Source organism: Achroia grisella, unplaced genomic scaffold (genome assembly GCF_030625045.1).
Source record: "Achroia grisella isolate CSIRO2021 unplaced genomic scaffold, CSIRO_AGI_Agris_v1 utg770, whole genome shotgun sequence".
Classification (NCBI taxonomy): Eukaryota; Metazoa; Arthropoda; class Insecta; order Lepidoptera; family Pyralidae; genus Achroia; species Achroia grisella.
The window spans coordinates 1,403,454-1,423,371 of record NW_026713016.1 but is presented as its reverse complement, the minus strand read 5'-3'; the positions used below and the strand labels follow the sequence as shown (position 1 = coordinate 1,423,371).

General features: G+C 33.1%; 2 protein-coding genes across 2 annotated transcripts in view; one reads left to right on the top strand and one right to left on the bottom strand.

The window, feature by feature from the left end:
• The window catches only part of LOC131850553 (calcium-binding mitochondrial carrier protein Aralar1), a 31,179-nt gene extending 30,453 nt beyond the window's left edge, over positions 1 to 726 (bottom strand). Inside the window, exon 1 of the mRNA XM_059200828.1 lies at positions 491 to 726. Within this exon, the coding sequence (XP_059056811.1) occupies positions 491 to 541 (51 nt within the window). The 5' untranslated portion in view covers positions 542 to 726. The remainder of the gene's footprint in view (positions 1 to 490) is intronic.
• LOC131850554 (oxamate amidohydrolase proenzyme-like) lies at positions 87 to 19,477 on the top strand. The gene is made up of 2 exons (XM_059200830.1): positions 87 to 154; positions 17,244 to 19,477. Exon 2 carries the CDS (start codon positions 17,274 to 17,276, stop codon positions 18,876 to 18,878), a length of 1,605 nt encoding a protein of 534 aa, XP_059056813.1. The 5' UTR covers positions 87 to 154; positions 17,244 to 17,273; the 3' UTR covers positions 18,879 to 19,477.
• The last annotated feature ends 441 nt before the right edge of the window (positions 19,478 to 19,918 follow it).

The window sequence follows — 19,918 nt, the reverse complement described above, 5'->3', positions numbered from 1 at the left end:
AGAGCAGTTGACGTAACAGATAAGAATTATTATCTTGTCTATTCAAGAAAAATAAAGCTCCGTTTAAATTGTCTCACATCAATACAGTACTTCTCAACTATCTGACATCATATTGTTTTATTACAATAAATACAAGTAAATTCTACAATTTTCGGTAAGTAAACATGCAAATTTAAGGGAAATATAGTAACAAGGTCAAATAGGTTAAGTGTAATGATAGGTTATCTAATATATAATAAGCTTTTTTGTGAAGTTGGGTGATGGGATAAAATAAAAAATATATGAGATGTGTAACTACACAGTGATAAAAATTGTTGATAAGGAAATATAATGAAGGCCGCTTTTGTGAAGTTATTTGCATATCAAGGCAAAGACATATTTCAAGGACATGTCGAAATGTTCAATAACTGTACGCGAGCAGATTCAAATAATTTTAATTTAGAATACTTATTCTTTGAAAAGCCTTTGTTAATAATTCAAACTTACCCACCTCTTGACAGCTGGCCTGAGTTATCAAGGAGCTGAACAAGGATCTAAACATTACACTGTTTTTCAATAAAAGTAACTCTTTCTTAGAAAACTTGTAATGTTTAACGCACCCCAATAAGTATAGAATCAGCTTATTTGATTACACGTCACGAATAATTAGAAAAACCTCTATTTTAGTTGAACACGCAGTGTGATCATGATCATTTCAGCCGGCAGATAATAATACAATAATTTATAAGTGTCCTTTTGTTTACGTATCTTTTTTGAGAGAGGGGGCTTTTGAATTATGTCGTATTCTTTCTGCCAACTTTGACATTTTGACATTGACATAGCGATGTCTAGTGTTGTATTTTCAATATTTAAGTCGAGGTTATTGAATAATATCAGGGAAAGCTGTTTTTTTTTTCAATTACTATTGTTAGCGTTTATGTCCGTATTTATACCTAAATGAATTTGTTATTCGATATTTGAAAAATATAATTTATTGTACAATTAAATTACTCATTCTTATATTTTAAAATTGTTATAAAATACAGCTCTATCAATTTTAATTGACAAGAAATATTAATAACTCTTTAATATAATAAGTATAAAAATATCAATTATATATGTACAATATAATTATTTCTAATTTATAAAATTCTGCACAATGTTTATTAGACAACGCAAATGAATTACCATACACTTAAGTACTTACCTACTATTTATTTATGATCTAATATTTCATGAACTGTTATATAATCGATGTTAGGATATGTCGCTGATGGCATATCAGTAGACTTAAGATATGTAGATAAGTTTAAACCAATATTCAATTCGAAAATAAGATACATTTATCGCAATTTGTTAAGAGGTTGTACATTGAACGTATTATCTATACGCAGATACAGAATTTGTCTGATCGTAGAGAAAACAAACAGACATTTTGTATCTCAGTGTCAGGGTTATAAATGTAAGTCATTAATTTACATCTTAACATAAGTCTGTAAGTTTATTACCCATGCAACTGAAATCACTCACTTAAAGAATATTAGTAATATTCTTTATAACTCCCCGAGACTACCTACCATCGTGATAATTACTGTTTTTTAAGTGATTTCCTGTATGTATATAGGTAATACAATATTATTTACTTTATACTTTGTTACGTTAAATATTTTAAATGGAAATATTAAAAATACGATAATTACGCCATTTAAAAAAAAACGTGAAAATTACTAATTCATTATTTTTACTAGCTCATATAGCAATTCCATTAACAGCAGCATATTAAATCAATAAATACCTATAAAATTATTCGCATTTAACATATTAAACATTCATAATTGTTACTCGTCAAAATTGTAGATTTCGATTCGAAAGTTTTACAGTCGACCAACTTAGATGGCTGTAGTACTCGTAGTCAACGCTTTGTGCTTTTTTATTTTATGTAGTTTCAGTACTAAAATGTAGATGTCGTTGAGAGTTAAAAACGGTTTATAAAATGTGAAGCATTTGAAAATGAAAATAAAACTAGAACGCAAAAATGAAATGTGATATTTATATAAAAACCATTCATATGTACATATAACATGTTCTGTGATTATTCTTATTATTATGAATTTTAAAAATTACAAAATTTTATATAAATCTTCATCTCATACCTAGGATCTACTTCTTTCCTCTATCTCGGCAGGTAGTTAATTACATTGTGATAGCAATAAATGTAGTAAAATAAATTAAAGTTAGATTAATTTGAGAGCAAAGTGCCGAATAGTGTGTAGTGTTTATTCTGGATGGCTGAAAGATCGGTCGGTGGTGTGTAAGTATATGAACTAAAAGTTGTATTCATACATATACACGCATACACATACATCTATCTTTATAGTGCTAATGTTGTAGTTGGTAGACTCTGTTATCCGCATTTAGCCTCTTGAGGTCGTTGTGCGTATAGAGCAGAGACTACTAAGGTAGCCAGCCAAACACCTCCCAGAAGCGCAGAAGTCTCCTGGTGTTTTCACATGCTTCACGAAGCGACCTTGACCGTAGCGTGGATTTGTGTGGCCACTGCTACGCACTCCTGGATTACGTAAGGAGCTATTTCTTTGGCTTCACAACAGCCTCTTCTCGCCGGCTTGTCCGCGACATCGTTACCAATGATCCACTGTGCCTTTTATCCATTAGACAATTAATCTATTGATCCATGTGTATAGGTATAGATATAAATACACATGTGTGCCTGCTTCATATGCCTAGTGACATTGTACGGCATTAGGCAATCCTGTGCATTAGGTATTGTAAATAGCTGTGTTAATCAAATATTTGTCGTCAAAATAGATAAATTATTTTATAGCATACACCTTAATAATGTCACAGTCTTTATCAGGCTCGATCCTCATCATTGCGCAGCGGGTCTCATGTTTTTTTGGGACTACTCTAGTGATCTGGCCTGGCCAGCCTATCGTAGCGATCGTAACAATAGGAGATAGGATTATAGGGGGCGAGTGCAGACGGCACTCTAACCCCGCGGAAGAACTTATGGAGTGGCTGAAGGCCAACTCCCGCCTGATGGATACGCCTTTAGTCTGAGGGCACCACTAGAGATTTGAACCTCGGCTCAGGCCGTTGTAATATCGATCCCCTTTTGAATTGGATGGATGTTGGATCGGAAGATCTAGCCGCTGCCTACAAAAAATTGGGAAGACAAGCATTATTTGCTTAATTGAATATAAGGACAAGAACTCTCGTCTTCGTTGGTAATTGGAAGCGGTATAGACTGGGATCTCGGAATAATTTGATGTGCGAGGCTCCTTTCATGCTTTTAGATAACGGTAGCCACTTATTTCTTCTTTCTTCAAGATTGATTTTATCACTACTCGTAGTAGAATTCTAACGGAATCCCAAACTCTGGCGAATATATATTTTTTGATTTAATTCAAATAAAAATAGATCGAAAATCATTTATTGAAATAAACTTACATTGAAGCACTTTTCAAAAGTCATCACATTTTTTTTAATCTACCGCTCATTCGGAAAGCTGTTTCGTCACAAGAAGAACGAGCAAGAAACTTGCATGAGCCACATGCAAGTTTCTTGCTCGTTCTTCTTGTCGAATGACTACTAATTCTATATTCATTTATTCATTAAATATTAATTTACACTTACAGTATTATAATATTACACTTTAAATATATTAGTATATATATGAGTGGCGAGTGTGCAGTGACGCGCGTTGGGCACAGGTTGTAACTATATTCGGGAACAGACTAACATAGTTCGTAGTGCTGAATCTATGACAAATAGATAAAATCATTTTTTAACGTGACCATTTAGAGTGGTATTTGGCCCTACCTTCAGAATAACCCAGGCAAAAATAAGCATTTGTTAAGGCTGATTTGCAGGCCAGAGTAGAGTAACTAATACAACGCAAATACATGGACAACTTAACAAAAATGCGCAAACATAATAGCTGCCTATGATATATAAGGACTTCCCTTATTAATTTAATTACTCTGAGATCACATTGTCAGATCCTGACAAAATGATAAAGGGACCACTTCGAGACTATATGTATATACCATTTCAAACAATAAAAAAATAAAGATAGATATACGACAAATCCGCGCGCAAGAAGCGTGCGCGATTCAGCGCACGAAAGTGCAATCGTGAGTTGATTGCATTTCATTATTTTTTGTGTTCACTCTTTTGAGCGTTTTAGCGCGTCTATTTCATGCCATTTCATTTTGTTTCACAGATTTATTTTTCTTTACACATTTAAAATGTATAAAATATCAATTACTTTATAATTATGTCTTTGCTTCATAGTCAGATATCCGCCGTTTTACTATGATAATTAATTGTTACAAAGCCCTAAAGCACGCATGATTAAAGAATATGGGATCTTCTCGCGCGCTGTATTTCTCGTTCTCCTTGTCTACAATTACAATTACCTACATGCTTTTCTTACTTGCGTTAAGGCCGATTCGCGCGGGAAAGAGCGTACGTGTAAAAGCATATGACGAAGATATTTAGGAACATACATAAAAAAACAGCAATCGAACGTTGAACCTCTTCCTTTTTGAAGTCGGGTAAAATAGTTATGAAGTCACCATCAACTCTACATTAAAGAATGCCAAGAGCTCAACTCGTAGCTATATATCGTTAAAAGCGAGCTCTGTTATACGGGTAGCGTAAATAAATAGAATTTTGTTTGTCTCGTGGTTTCAGAGAAGTTTCTTTGTAGGTAGTTGGAGCTCCAACTATGGAGTTAGCAAAGTTTACATTATATAGAGGGAAGATCTGAGTGGAACTAACTAACAATGATATATATTTATATATGACATAGTATACAAGTTTATTATTGAAATATCAATATACCTACATTTTAAAAAAAAAACAATGCATATTTACTTACTTAATAATATAAATGTTTTGTGAGTGTCGATGGATGGATTTTTGTTACTCTTTCACTTAAAAACTACTTAAATGAGTTTTAATGAAAGTTTACAATCATATCGTCATGATCGTAGAATAAAGTCGGATTTGAAAAAAATGCGAAATTCACTTTTTACTATATTTGGATACTACATTATCTAAATATTATGGCTACATAAAATAAAAAATTATATGTATTTTAGATTTCAAGTTACTCAGTCGGTAAACTGTCGGATTTGAATGGCGCTCATAGTAAAATGACGGTAGTGTATATCCGTCTTTGTACGATGCGCTGGGATTAGCTACCGCCCCCTGCCACTCCCGACGGATTTCAATAACCGCCACTATTCGTCGAACTCGATGACGAGTTGCAGCGGATTAAATTTTTCTTAAAAAATTACACTAGTTATATCTTTGTTTGCCTATTCATTCATTATTTATTGCCTAGTTTTTTATACTATGTTAAAAGTTATACTGCAATGTTCAAATCTTATGTTAAAACTTGTGAAAGAAACAAGCAAAAATGCACAAATTACAAATTATACTAATAAAGAGTGCATTAATGAGGAGAACTGTGTACCAGGGACTTCAGGTAAGTTAATTAATTATGTATTAACAGTTTGGTATCATTTAATTCTTGTATTTATTCAATTTTTACAAAGTAAATAATTAAACTGTCGGTTCTGACTATCCGTCGTTTTTCTATGGAAAATTATAAATCAAATTAAAATTTAATTTACAATAAAATAATTTGCTTAGTGTTAGTAATACAATATTCTGTTGAGTTGTGTTATATTATTTGACAATTTGACTTTTCAAGTTGTATGCAACTATACTACAGTTTTCTATGGACATGATAGTGACGCGTGATCACAACCGACTATATACTGCGGACACGCTTTTTTATCTAACGGTCGTATCTGACAATCCCACTTTGTTCTTAGAACTAAATTCACTTCCAACTTTTTTCTACTGAAAAAAATGATTATTCGTACATATTTAATATATTTTTCTATAAAAATAATAATCTAACCTGAGTAGTAATTTGCCTGTAAAAATAAAAAGCAGTAAATTTTATACTTTTTGATCATTTTATTCTGAATAGTCTTACGATTTTTAGTAAATGTACCTGCTATATTAATAATATATATGTAGGATTTGAAACTTGGCGGTATGAACGAATGGGAACGAATGAGTATGAATGAATGGAAACAGAGGAGCAAATGGATAGAAACGAAAGAGTGAATGGATGGAGAAAGGAATGAATGGAAAAAGAGGATGGGCATCGCTCTCTTCCTCGTAGACTGCCATATAGTTAGGTCGTTTCATGTATCATAGTAAATGTTTTTTTTTGTAATTTAAATAAAAGGAGTTCTATAAAATAATCATCCTGTTATTCGCGAATCCTCATTCCCACAATTTTGGGGGCTCGCCCGGGATAGAGGATCAAAGATTACTTGGATGTTAACGGATTTTTATGGAAGACGGAAGTACCCGAATTGCGGCGCGGTACAGACGGTGACGCGGACGAAGAATACGAATGTCGAGGTGGACACGTCGTATTTAAAGATTATATTAAATTACAAAAAGAATGTCTAAAGACGAAAATAAGATGGAACGTGCATTTCGCGAGGCGGCGTGGCATCCAGTTGAAACTTTACCGGTATTCAACGGGACCGATAAGACTATAACGGCGGCGAGGTGGGCGCAGGAGATAGAAGAGAACGCGGAAATATTTGGTTGGAGTGCTACACAGCAATTAATTTTGGCGAGGAGATCGTTAGCCGGAAACGCATTACTATGGTTAAAGTCGGAGAAACCATTCAAAACTTATGACGACTTAAAATGTGCTATTATGAAGGAGTTTCCTGATAGCATAAATTTGAAAGAGCTGCACGAAATCTTATCCAACAGGAAAAAAGGAAAAAACGAAAGTTGTTATGAATATATGCTAATAATGAAGGAGTTGGGCAAGCGCGGCAAGTTACCTGATTATTGTGTTATTCAGTACATAACAGACGGTATTATAGATGATGAGATAAACAAGGTCATGTTGTACGGGGTCACTACCTATGCCTCGTTAAAAGAAAAATTAGTGATATACGAATCCATGAAGAAAAAGATGTACGTAACTACAAGGGAAAGAAAACCCATAGTAACGAAAGAACATTACAGAGACAGCAGAAAATGCTACAAATGTGGTGAAAATGGTCATATTGCGACAACATGTTCGAAAGGAGTTAAGTGTTACAAATGTCATTCATACGGCCATATTTCGTCGAACTGCAGAGCTGCATTTGTCGAAAGAAATTCAAATACGATTGGGAATGATAATAAGTGCATCTCAATCACTTCACCTACGACGGGAGCGGAAGACCGACCGGAACGACGATCAATGTGTGTGAACGGTGTGAACATAGACGCGAACATAGAAAATGGCGACGTGCGTAGTGGCAGCAATGTTGACAGTGGTGACAGATGTCATTCGCTCGGGAACTGTCAATTTGAAACCGTCATGAATACGAAGCGAAATAGTTCAATCAAAACATTGGAGATAAATGGCGTAATAATCGAATGTTTAATTGATTCGGGGAGTGACGTAAATCTGGTGTCGGCAGATGTATTTTTCGAACTAAATGTGAGTGCCTATAATAAAGAAAAGATAGTGTTGCACGGACTGGGATTGTCGACTGTTTACTCTATAGGAAAATTTCAAACAGTACTAAAAATTGATGATTGTTATTTTGAATTATTGTTTTATATTGTACCAACAAATGCAATGCCTTACAAAGTGATCCTAGGTCAACCATTTTTGGAAAATGCGGTAGTTATTTTCGATAAAGGTGTGGTAAATGTAGTTTCGAGGAATGTGCATTGTTTGTTTACAGATGACAAACCGGTTAGTTATGTACCAAATCCTCAGATTATGGAGACAGCTCAGCTTATAGTGGATCAATATAAGCCCTTACAAACCAAGGAGGCACCATTTGAAATGCAGATTATCCTGAACGACGATGTGCCGGTGGCACAGCGGCCGCGTAGACTAGCCTATAAGGAACAAGAAGCAGTTGATAAACAAATTGGTGAGTGGTTACAAAATGGTATTATTAAACCTAGCTTTTCAGAGTATGCAAGCCCATTAGTATTAGTTAGAAAAAAAGATGGTAGTATAAGAGTCTGTGTTGATTACCGTAAAATAAATAAAAAAATTGTTAGGGATGAGTTTCCTCTACCAATCATTGAAGATCATTTAGATAAGCTTTCTGGATACACGATTTTTAGTAAATTGGATCTCAAAGACGCTTTTTTTCATCTCAAAATAAATAGTAACTGTACAAAGTATACATCTTTTGTGACACAGAATGGTCAATATGAGTTTATGAGAGCACCTTTTGGTTTGTCCATATGTCCGAATTATTTCACACGTTTTATCACTATTATTTTCAGAGAGCTTATAGCAAAGGGGTTTCTATTAATTTTTATTGACGACTTAATAATATTATCAAACACATATGATGAAGCCATAGATCGACTTCGTGAAGTTTTAAAATTAGCTTCTGAATATGGATTACATATAAATTGGAGAAAAAGTGACTTATTGACTAAAAAGGTGGAATATCTTGGTTATGAAATTGAAAATGGAGAAATAAAACCGTGTAGAGACAAAGTTGAAGCAGTTTTAAAGTATCCGCAACCTAAGTCGGTAAAACAGATTCAAAGTTTCATTGGATTGACATCCTATTTTAGAAAATTTATTGAAGGGTATGCTTCTATAGCACGACCATTAACAGACTTATTAAAGAAGAATAATGATTTTATTTTCAGTGAAAAACAGGAGATTGCATTCAAATTGTTAAAGAAGTTGTTGTCTGAAAATCCAGTATTAAAATTATATAACCCAGGACTCGATACCGAATTGCATACAGATGCATCTATCATGGCTTATTCAGCAATATTATTTCAAAAGGATTCTAATGATGGGAGTTTACACCCTGTGTACTACCTAAGTCGTAAAACCTCAGATGCAGAGCAGAAATACACAAGTTATGAGCTGGAGGCATTAGCCATAATAGAGGGTGTTAAAAAATTCAGGAAATATTTACTTGGCATAAAATTTAAGATTGTTACTGATTGCTTAGCATTTGAAATGACATTAAAAAAGAAGGATTTATCAACTAGAGTTGCAAGATGGGTATTGTTATTACAAGAGTATGATTATGAGGTGGAGCATAGAAAAGGGAATCAGATGCGGCATGTTGATGCTCTTAGCCGCAATCCTTATGTTACTGTTGTTACCAGAGGGTTACATGATCAAATCAGGAGAGCACAGGAACTAGATGAGGGTATAAAGGCGATTTCAGATATAATTAAGGAGAGGCCTTACAAAGATTATTATGAACAGAATGGAATCATATACAAGGGTGATCAAGGACAAATACTTATTCCCAAGGGATTAGAAATGGAAATTATTAAAACAATTCACTCGAATGGTCATTTTGGCAAGAAAAAGATGTTAGAAATGTTAAATGTAGATTATTATATAAAAGATTTATCTTCTAAAATAGATAACTTCCTTGTAACCTGCGTACCATGTTTGTTGGCAACGAAGAAAGAAGGAAAACAAGAAGGTTTTCTTAATTCCATAGAGAAGGGCATTATCCCACTTAGTACATTGCATATTGATCACATAGGACCACTCTCAGAGACTTCAAAATTGTATAATTATATTTTAACAATTGTAGACGCATTTACAAAGTTTGTTTGGCTCTTTCCAGTGAAGACAACTACTACTAAGGAGACATTAAGTAAGTTACTTATTCATCAGCAGACTTTTGGAAACCCAGATCGAATTATATCAGATAGAGGAACGGCTTTTACTAGCAAGGAGTTTGATGACTATTGTAAAGATGAGAATATCCAACATATTGTTATCACCACTGGAGTACCCAGAGGAAATGGGCAGGTAGAAAGGATTCATCGTACTTTGGTGTCAGTCTTAACGAAACTGTGCATAGAGGATAAAAGTCAGTGGTATAAGCATGTGAGTAGAGTTCAAAGGGCTCTAAATAGTACTTATCAAAGAAGTATAGGAACCAGTCCTTATGAGTTAATGGTGGGTGTAAAAATGAAACAAAAAGAGGATTTAAATATTTTTAGTTTATTACTAGAAGAAAGTAGAGACGAATTTGTGACAAATAGAGAAGAAACGAGAGAACAGGCTAAGATACAAATTTTAAAAGTACAAGATGAAAATCGGCGAAATTATAACAAAAAACGCAAGGAAAGCCTTAAACATAATATTGGTGACTATGTAGTAATCAAGAGAACCCAATTTGGTACTAATATGAAATTAAAGCAAAGGTATTTAGGACCTTATAAAGTTGTTAAAGTCAATGGCAGAGACCGCTATGATGTACTGAAGGTCGATATTGCTTCTGAGGGACCTATGAGGACGTCCACTTCAGCAGACTATATGAAGAGGTGGCCAGAGGTTAGTTCTTGAAACTCATTTACTTACCAAATTATTGTAATTTTCAAATTAAGTTGATGGCTGACCTTGTGAGGCATTAGTATTAGCTTATGGTGAAGATAAAGGATTATTTGATTGTACCTATTTTAGTACTTAGTTTATATTGTATTTGATTATAGGAGTATAGGTACTGTACCAGTTGTATTTTTTTTTCTTTGTGTATTATTATTATTTTTTGTACTGTGTAATATGTTAAAGTTGTGTAACTATGTTATAAGAAGGGTCATGTTTTAATTTAAGGTGTTTAGTTGTATTTTCATTCTATATTTTGCTTTAGTGTGTAGTAGGTGTGTATGAAAAGAGTGTGTTAGAAGAATTGTAGAGTGAAAGACGGACCCTGAGGTCAGGCTCCAATGCAGGATGGCCGAGTTGTAGGATTTGAAACTTGGCGGTATGAACGAATGGGAACGAATGAGTATGAATGAATGGAAACAGAGGAGCAAATGGATAGAAACGAAAGAGTGAATGGATGGAGAAAGGAATGAATGGAAAAAGAGGATGGGCATCGCTCTCTTCCTCGTAGACTGCCATATAGTTAGGTCGTTTCATGTATCATAGTAAATGTTTTTTTTTGTAATTTAAATAAAAGGAGTTCTATAAAATAATCATCCTGTTATTCGCGAATCCTCATTCCCACATATACTTATGTTTTTTACATATATTTTCAGAATGCTTTTCACCACTACCCCCAGGAGTATGCGACATTATAGAAAAGATGAATGATATTTATGAGGACGTCTTTTCAGATGACGTACACGGAACAAACAGAATCATAAAATCAAAATAATATGAACCCAAACATCAATCACCTACTTGTGTTCTTGGAAAAGATCCTTCTTATGACCGTGTATCAAAATGCATCCTCATATATATTTATGCTCGCAGATTCACTCCCGTCAGAAAACCAGCATGGTGTCTTGTCCCACTAATACAAAATACAAGCTCAAACAAATATAAGCAAATATACATAAATACATATATAAGCTCACCCTTAACCCTTTTAAATACCTCTACCTTGATATCAGATCTGTCACCTTTCCCTCAACCGATTATCCCGAAAACATAAAAATCATAATCGGATTGTTGACGATGATATGGTAAAGTCGGTCTACGATCATTTGTATCAGTATAGCCTCATTATAATAGAGCAGCGTCCAAAAGATTTAGATGGTGACTTGAGCATCGCTCGAATGTTCAATTTATACAAAGAATGGCTTGAACTTAATAAATAATTATTTAAATACAGCTTCTAGGCTTAGATAGTACAGAGACATAGTTAATACTTAATTTAATTTGAGTTTCCATCTACCTAAATACTTGTGATCAGTGTCACAGTTTTAAAGAAACACAAAATCCGTCTGAAGACCTTAGAGAATAGTTCGCAAACCATTTAAATAGCAAAAAAAGTATCTAGAACCTTAAAACATAATGATAAAAATGACGCGATTATTTCTACCGGACGCATCGTTTGTGCTACATTTGATTTCTAAAAGGTTTTGTCGCGTCCTTATGGGTAAATGAGTGTATTGTATAAAAGCCAAAACTGTCATTGCAATATGTGGGATGAAAGTGTTATCAAACGTGGGGCCAATGAAGTAGCCAGTTGCGTTTATGACTTCATAAAGAAGTTTGTATTGAAGGGTGTAAAAGAGTTTCAATTCTGGTCAGACAATTGCGCTGGCCAGAATTGAAATCGAATAGTACTTAATATGTATACTCATGTTGCTAAAGAATGTGATATAACTATAACATATAGATTCCTTGAAAAATGCCACACGCAAAACAAAGGGGATTCTGTTCACAGTGTGATAGAAAGAGCTGCCGAGCATAAAACAATTTATACACTGGATGAATGGAAATTGTATGTTGGGATAAAGTAACAGGTGATTCTTATGAAGTCATAGACGTAAATCAGTCGTTAGTGTTTGATTTTAAAGAACAGCTAACAATAAAGTAAATTTGACAGGGATAAAAGAAGTTTGTGTCGATAGGACTCAGAGCAATAAAATCCGGTACAAATATGCTTTATCTGATGATTACATGACCATAGTACTTTGAAAGGAGACTAGAAATTAAAATACTCCAATCATACAAAAAGCTTAGGCGGGACCAATTCCTATCAGTAATGATAAATATAAGGATCTTATTAGTCTTTACGATTCCTTAATAATACCTGTCAAATACCATAACTATTTGAGAAGTTTACCTAACGGACGAAACGTTTCTGACGAGGATGGCAATGAATCTAACTGAATAATAGTCCAATAGAATTGTTATATACTTTTTGATTATTTAGTACTATTTCTAGTTACTTAGTTGCTACTATTTTGATTTCAGAATTTATGATTTTTAAGATTTATTCATTTTAATTAATGTCGTTACAACACTATTTAAATACTAATAAAAATTATTGTGATACTAGAGTTTTCTTAATAAATAATTAGTGATTAAGTTTTAGATTAGTTATTAACCAAAAAAGAAGTAATCAGGACAAATGGCTTCAACATTATAGTTTTCTTAATAATAATTCTATTGATAATTACATAATTTAAGCTTAATGTTTATTATATTGATTAAAAATAGTCCAATGACCAGACTAAATATGTGTTTTATTTAAGATACCTACCTACCCCAACCTACCTATTTACATACCAACCACTTACCTACCTACTTACTTATGGTCAAAATAGAATATGATAAATAACACATCCGCCAAAATATTACTCAGTAAGTCCATAGAACATAATCGGAAAGTAACATGCGTCATTCTTCGAAACGAAACTTTCCGACGAACAATGTCGGATAATACTATGCGACTGTGTTGACTCCGACGTAAAAAGAAGCATGTGATTTTTCTGGAAAACCGTATAATTATAAGTTGTTATTTTTATTTCATTTTAACACAATCCCTATTTTTTAATTGTATGCCAATTTTCATAATTATAAATTTAGAATTAAAAAAGTTATGTCAAAAAAACCAACACTGATATTTGAAATGGCTGCCCTGTAAAGTTTAATATTTGTCAGATCCGACAGTATTCTACGACTATGACGATATATACATTAGAATAACAGGCTATAAATTTCACATGGGTAAATCCGCGGGTACAGCTAGTCATGTATCTGTCATCCATTTGTCTGCATTATTATTTAAATATAACGACATGTCTCAACTCCGCTACATATGTAATTATATTTAGAGACTTCTTTCTACTTCCTCTTCTCGATAAGAGACATTTTTATTATACATGTAGTTATTTTCTGATAATGTAACTTTTAGTAGGTGAAATATTTTTTTAGTTATATCATACGAGAAAACCTAAAATCTTACATCTTTTTAATATTACTTTAAATACTTAAATATATGCTCACAATGTCGTTTCAGTTGCAAAATCTAAATCAATTATTGAATAATTATATCTTATTAATTTTTCTTCTTCTTGTATTGTCCTATTTCATATAACCCTCCAAATTTTGCGGCGTTAGGACAATCTGGCCTGGGTTGTCGTGTTAGGCAATTTTTCCATACCGATAAGATTACTTGTAGACAACCACAAGTTGGTTGGTAGCTTTTTTGACCACATATTTCTCATCACTTCGTAACAACATAATTATTCAATTCAGTAAAAAAATAATATATAAATATATCTTCAAGACTGTTATTCCAGATGGGGCAGTCAGAAGCACAATTCGCTGAAAATATTTGTAATTCAGCGTGGCAGGGGTAAAACATCTGTATATCCATCAGAATAGTAGTTAAAAATATAATTTGATACAAAGTTTTTATTTCGGTGTCAGCTAAGATGGCAAATCACGACCTTCTCAACGCTAGATATTTCTATTAAATATATAACTACGTCTTTAATTGCATATTGTATAATATAAATAATAAATCAACTACTGCCATAGCAGAAAACGGGTTGGAATCACAAACAATAACTCCATAAGAAACAGCGTGCCCGAATAAAGGCATAAGCGTCCAGAGTTAACCCGTCACATGCCATCGTTATTTTTTTCGTCACTTCCCGCCGTAAAACCCTCAATGCATACAAAAAACTTCATTTTCAATATCGACAGGCACCAATATCTCCTCGGGGGTTCGGTATACGTAGCTCTAAAACATATTTTACGGGTACACTGTACCCTCAGATCGCGAAGTAGACCACGAGCCAGAAGCAGATTTTCATGACCAAGTTTCTTTCGGAAGAAAACTCGTAAAATGCGTTAGGGATTTGTATTATGAGTTTCGAACCTCAGTTGTCGTTCCATGGTTGGATTGAATAGCATATTCAGGATTTCAGTGACAATTTTATCTGCGAGATATAGGCAACTGACTTTTTATTGATTAAAAATTGCATGTATTCTAAATTCTTATAAATTTTCAATTGATTTGAAATCATTGAATATACATATATAGGTATATATATATTTCAAAACCCATTATTTTATTAATTTTCAACAGAAAATGAGTTATTAAAATATCCTATTTTCCTATGTCCATACTACTTAACTCATCCACGGATGTACGTCAGCTACTGGCATCCACAAAACTTTATGATACAACTTCCTGAAGCATTTTAAGAGTTTGGACTCTAAAATGTCCATGTTTGGTTGAAATGATTGACGACATTCGTCCCTGGCTCTTGCACTAAAGGGTCATACGGTAGTTTACGGCTCGACTATCGCGTTAACCGAGTCTGGATGGCCTAATTCGTAAGGTTTCGGACGAATCGAAGCTATAAATTCCTTGCTATAATAGTGGAATGTTAGTAAAAGATCCCTTCGCTGTGTATTCCGGCATCGGATCATAAAAGTAACATATGCCCCTCGATCCAATTTTGAGTTTTGATGTGTGTGCAATTTGGCTCGTTTTCAATTAAATTTCAGTTTCACATTTAGTATTAAAGTCAAAAGCATTGATTCAAATAGAATTTTATGATTTGGTACTTTGTATTTACAGAAATTTAAAAATATCAGTTTTAACGTCTGTGGTTTTATGTTTAGTGTAACAACCTGTTTAAAAATAAATATAAATTACCTACTAACTAACTAACTATCTCACTTCTACTTCATACAGCTGTAAGTAATGTAGAGATCTATAGTTTTGTAGAGATAAATTGAGTACTACCCAATGTCATTTGCTGGTAAACAAGTTCAGTATTTTTTTATACATATCCATTATAATAAAAAAAAATTATATATATAATATTAGATTAGATAGACGAAAAGGTTTTTTTAAGTAAGCTTGTTAATGCTATATCTGCGGAAATTGAATCCGCGACCATCGATAAGTTTGTCATCTAATAATATTTTCTAAGTTTATTACTAGTTATAGACATGAACGGCAAAGTAATCATAGGAAACGAACAGTCCCTGTGCATCAATAACTGTCTACCGAATGTTTATTATATCAGTATTATTTTATAGCGTTTATTCCCTAAGGGGTAATTTTTGGTACAACCCTCATACTATTTACGAGTAATGGGCTTAGAAGCTATCGTACGGTTAAATTTATATGAACTCCGCAAAGATTTTGACTTCGTAGACAATGAATTTGGCACAAGCTCAATATTGTACTTGTTACTATATTTTCCCTTAGAAAATATACCTACATGTATTGAATATCGACGAACTTGATGGTCTAGTGTTGAAGTATAACGCCTTGGTAGTCGCGGATTCGATTCCTCGTATCGTAAACTATATTTGTGAGTACAATTGTTTGTATAGATCTAGGAGTTTTATGTATAATATTACGTGTTTACTTACAAAAGAATCTATTTAAGTATCGTTATCAGTTTTATACTCATACCCCAAGTAGTACCCATAACACTATACCATAGTTCCAATGGTTGCGGGTTTCATTTCTGGCGCGGTGTTAATACTTCGTATTTATGAGTATTATTTTTTTATTGGTCTGGGTGTTTTCTATGTGTACTAAGTATGTATTTAAAGATTTGTAACTTGTCTACTCACACACCAGTAGTACCTATAACACAAGCTCTGCTTAGCTTGGTATTAGTCACATGACAACATAATATCCATTGTGCTATGCATAGTCGACCGTCAGTTTGATTGCCGTTCCAGTGATAAAAAATACTATAATCTTCATACAGTCTCATAAGGAATACTAGATATGGGACACAGTTACCTAGTTACATCAATATACTAATTGCAATTAATTATGGCTGGTAAGACAAACTCTATGTTTGTCTACTAAGCACTGCCGTGTCAAAATTGTGTCACCCCACCTTACATTTTCCTATTGCTATTTAGTATATTAGATCAATATTTTTATGTACTTTTGTCAGTCTATTATCATCTGTCCGTTAGCGCAGGCGGGTGAACGATTCCATTATCATTCATTTAAATATACATCGTCTCCACCGACAACATCGTATTATTACTAGAACGTTTTGTTAAATTGTGGCATTTCATGTAATATGTCAGTTGATATTTTTATATCTAAAGGAAGTTGTGTCTATTTAGAAATTATATTTATCAGGCAAAAACAACTGTTTCACATGATATAACATCTTATTTGATATATTTGCGTGACTCATACGAAGTTTATTCTTTATTATATAATGTAATATGATTTTGTAAAATATATTTAAGTATGTTATTATGTTGTCAGAGTAATATTAAAAAATATACCTTCACGACTTTCATCCTAGAGGAGTGAGTCAGAGATATTTATGCAGACGACGCCGATATGAAGCTCTATATAATATGAATTCAAAACGTTTGCAAAAATAAATATTTCAGAATAATATTACAAAATGATTTTAAACTTCTATTATATTTGTTTCAGATTTTTATTATAATAGAAACTACAACCAAAATGTTTGATAGCAATCTATTAGACTACAGCACTATAGTAACGCAAGGTATGGTGGTAGCTCCCCATCACCTAGCAGCTCAAACCGCACTTGCTATATTAAGAGAAGGTGGAACTGCTGTAGAAGCGATAGTTGCAGCTGCTGCAACGATAGCCGTTGTTTATCCTCATATGAACAGCATTGGCGGTGATTCCTTATTTCTTATTGTTCCTCCTTCCGGAGAACCTGTAGTAATAGAAGGCATTGGCGCAGCTGGAAGCTTGGCTACTGAAAAATTTTATGAAGGATATAAAGAAATACCACGGAGAGGTCCAAAGGCAGCATTAACCGTAGCAGGAACTGTTGGTGGATGGCAAGAAGCATTGGATTACATTTCTGAAAATGGATATCAACCGATGTCTACAACAAGATTACTAGCTGACGCTATTAAATATGCAGAAGAAGGATTTCCAGTGTCATCTTCTCATATATTTACATTATCGGAATTCATCGAATCAAATAACGCCAGTGAAGAATTCAGTAAAGTCTTTCTTCCTAATGGAGAGGTACCAAATGTGGGTGAAATATTGTATCAAAAAAATCTTGCATCTACTTTGAGAAATTTGGCTGATAATGGCTTAAATAGTTTCTACCAGGGCAATTTAGCGGAGGCTATATCAGAGGAAATAGAATATTTAGGAATGCCTATTACAAGAGAAGATCTTGCGAAGTATTCTGCTATTAGAAAAACACCTCTACAGTTATCACATAAAAATGGACTTTTATTTAATACACCTCCACCAACAGTAGGTTTGTCGTCCTTGAGTATATTAGGACTCTTAGATAAACTGAATATCGATGGTCAACATGAAGGAAAATTTATTCATGCAGCAGTTGAAAGTACAAAACAGGCATTTGAATTAAGAGATGAATATATTACAGATCCACTTTACATGAACGTCACGCCAGAATCGTTACTAACCCCTGAAGCTATATCTAAAATGGCAGAAAACGTGAGTCTTGATAAAGCATCAAATATAAATAACGCAAAAGGTCCAGGGGATACAATTTGGATGGGGGCAATGGATAATAAAGGATTCTCTGTCTCATTTATTCAGAGTGTTTACTATGATTTTGGTAGCAGCGTCCTTCTACCAAAAACTGGAATTTTATGGCATAACAGAGGCGTTTCGTTTAGTCTAGAAAAGGATAACCTATTATATTTGAGTCCAGGTAAGAAACCTCTACATACTTTAAATCCTGCTGCCGCAAGATTGAATGATGGAAGAGTAGTAGTTTATGGAACACGCGGAGGTGATGGTCAACCTCAAACTCAGGCAGCCGTGTTTCATAGATACGTTGTTCAAGGTCTGAATTTACAAAAATCTGTGTCTACTCCAAGGTGGCTTTATGGAGATACTCTTGACAAACATATAAATACATTGAAGTTAGAGGACAGATTTGATGAAGAAACTGTGAACTATTTAAAAGAAATGGGTCATGATATTGAAATAATGCCTCCTTTTAGTGAAAAATTTGGTCATGCTGGAGCTCTTGTCAGACATCCTGATGGAAGGTTAGAAGGAGCTTTTGATCCTCGTGGTAATGGAATTGCTGCTGGATTTTAAACTGATCGAAAATATTAGATATTAACAATATAAAATGAGTCTAAAATAAAAAAAAATAAAACGAATAAAGTAAACATTATACATATGTAAAATAATAGAAGAATTTGTTATGAAAATTATAACTTAGAGGACATATTACGCTTAATTGTAGTCATTGTTATAATATCATTGAGAGTAACGATGTAGAAGAATACGAGTATTTATTATTATTTATGTTTAACATGATAAATAAATAATTATAATATTATTTTAAATACTACTTATGTTGCAATATATACTCGAATAATAGTTTCAAAGAAACAAATAAAATACTTTAATGTCTAACAATTTTTTATTGATATTATAATGGTAGTTGAATATCATAACAATATTAGACAGGTCTCATTTAGCAAAAATGGTGAATATTCACTGAAGATATTTATTACCACTGTCACTGACAAGACATATTGAAAAGATATTTTTCCTATAATTCCAAAGAAATCTTTACTGCCTTCAACAGAACATTGAAAAGAATTATTTTCAATTGAATTTATTATTAAAGCTTTATTTGTAAACTAGCTGTGCCTGCGACTTAGTTTGCGTCTGTCTATTTTAAATTTCAAAGTATGTATGTAGTTCTTTATTATTTCAAACTGAATATATAAAAATATAAAAACGATTATTATCAGCGACTCCATTTTCTTTTTTAGATATGTCATTCCTCGTGATACATCATACAACGTATCTTTATATAAAACTTCACTAAAATGTGAATGCATTTTAGTGATGTTTATTTAGAATTCCGACTAGGTAACAAACACAGACAGAACAGAACAGAATCTAACAGACAGGTTTTCGTATGTATCATACTAGTATGATTGAAATAAGTTAATCCGCAATACATATATTGTAAGCAAAGTACATAAATTTATTTAAATGTTACATAAGTTATACTTCATTTGGTCACTTCAATAAAATGAACGGTGAATAAAATGCAGAATTATGCGGATTTTCCTAAACTTTTCAACCGTGTAACTTCTTGTAATTCGAAAGTTATTCAA

What these genes read in the sequence shown, in the direction of transcription:
- LOC131850554 (XM_059200830.1), top strand. Translation starts at nt 17,274, where the DNA reads ATGTTTGATAGCAATCTATTAGACTACAGCACTATAGTAACGCAAGGT.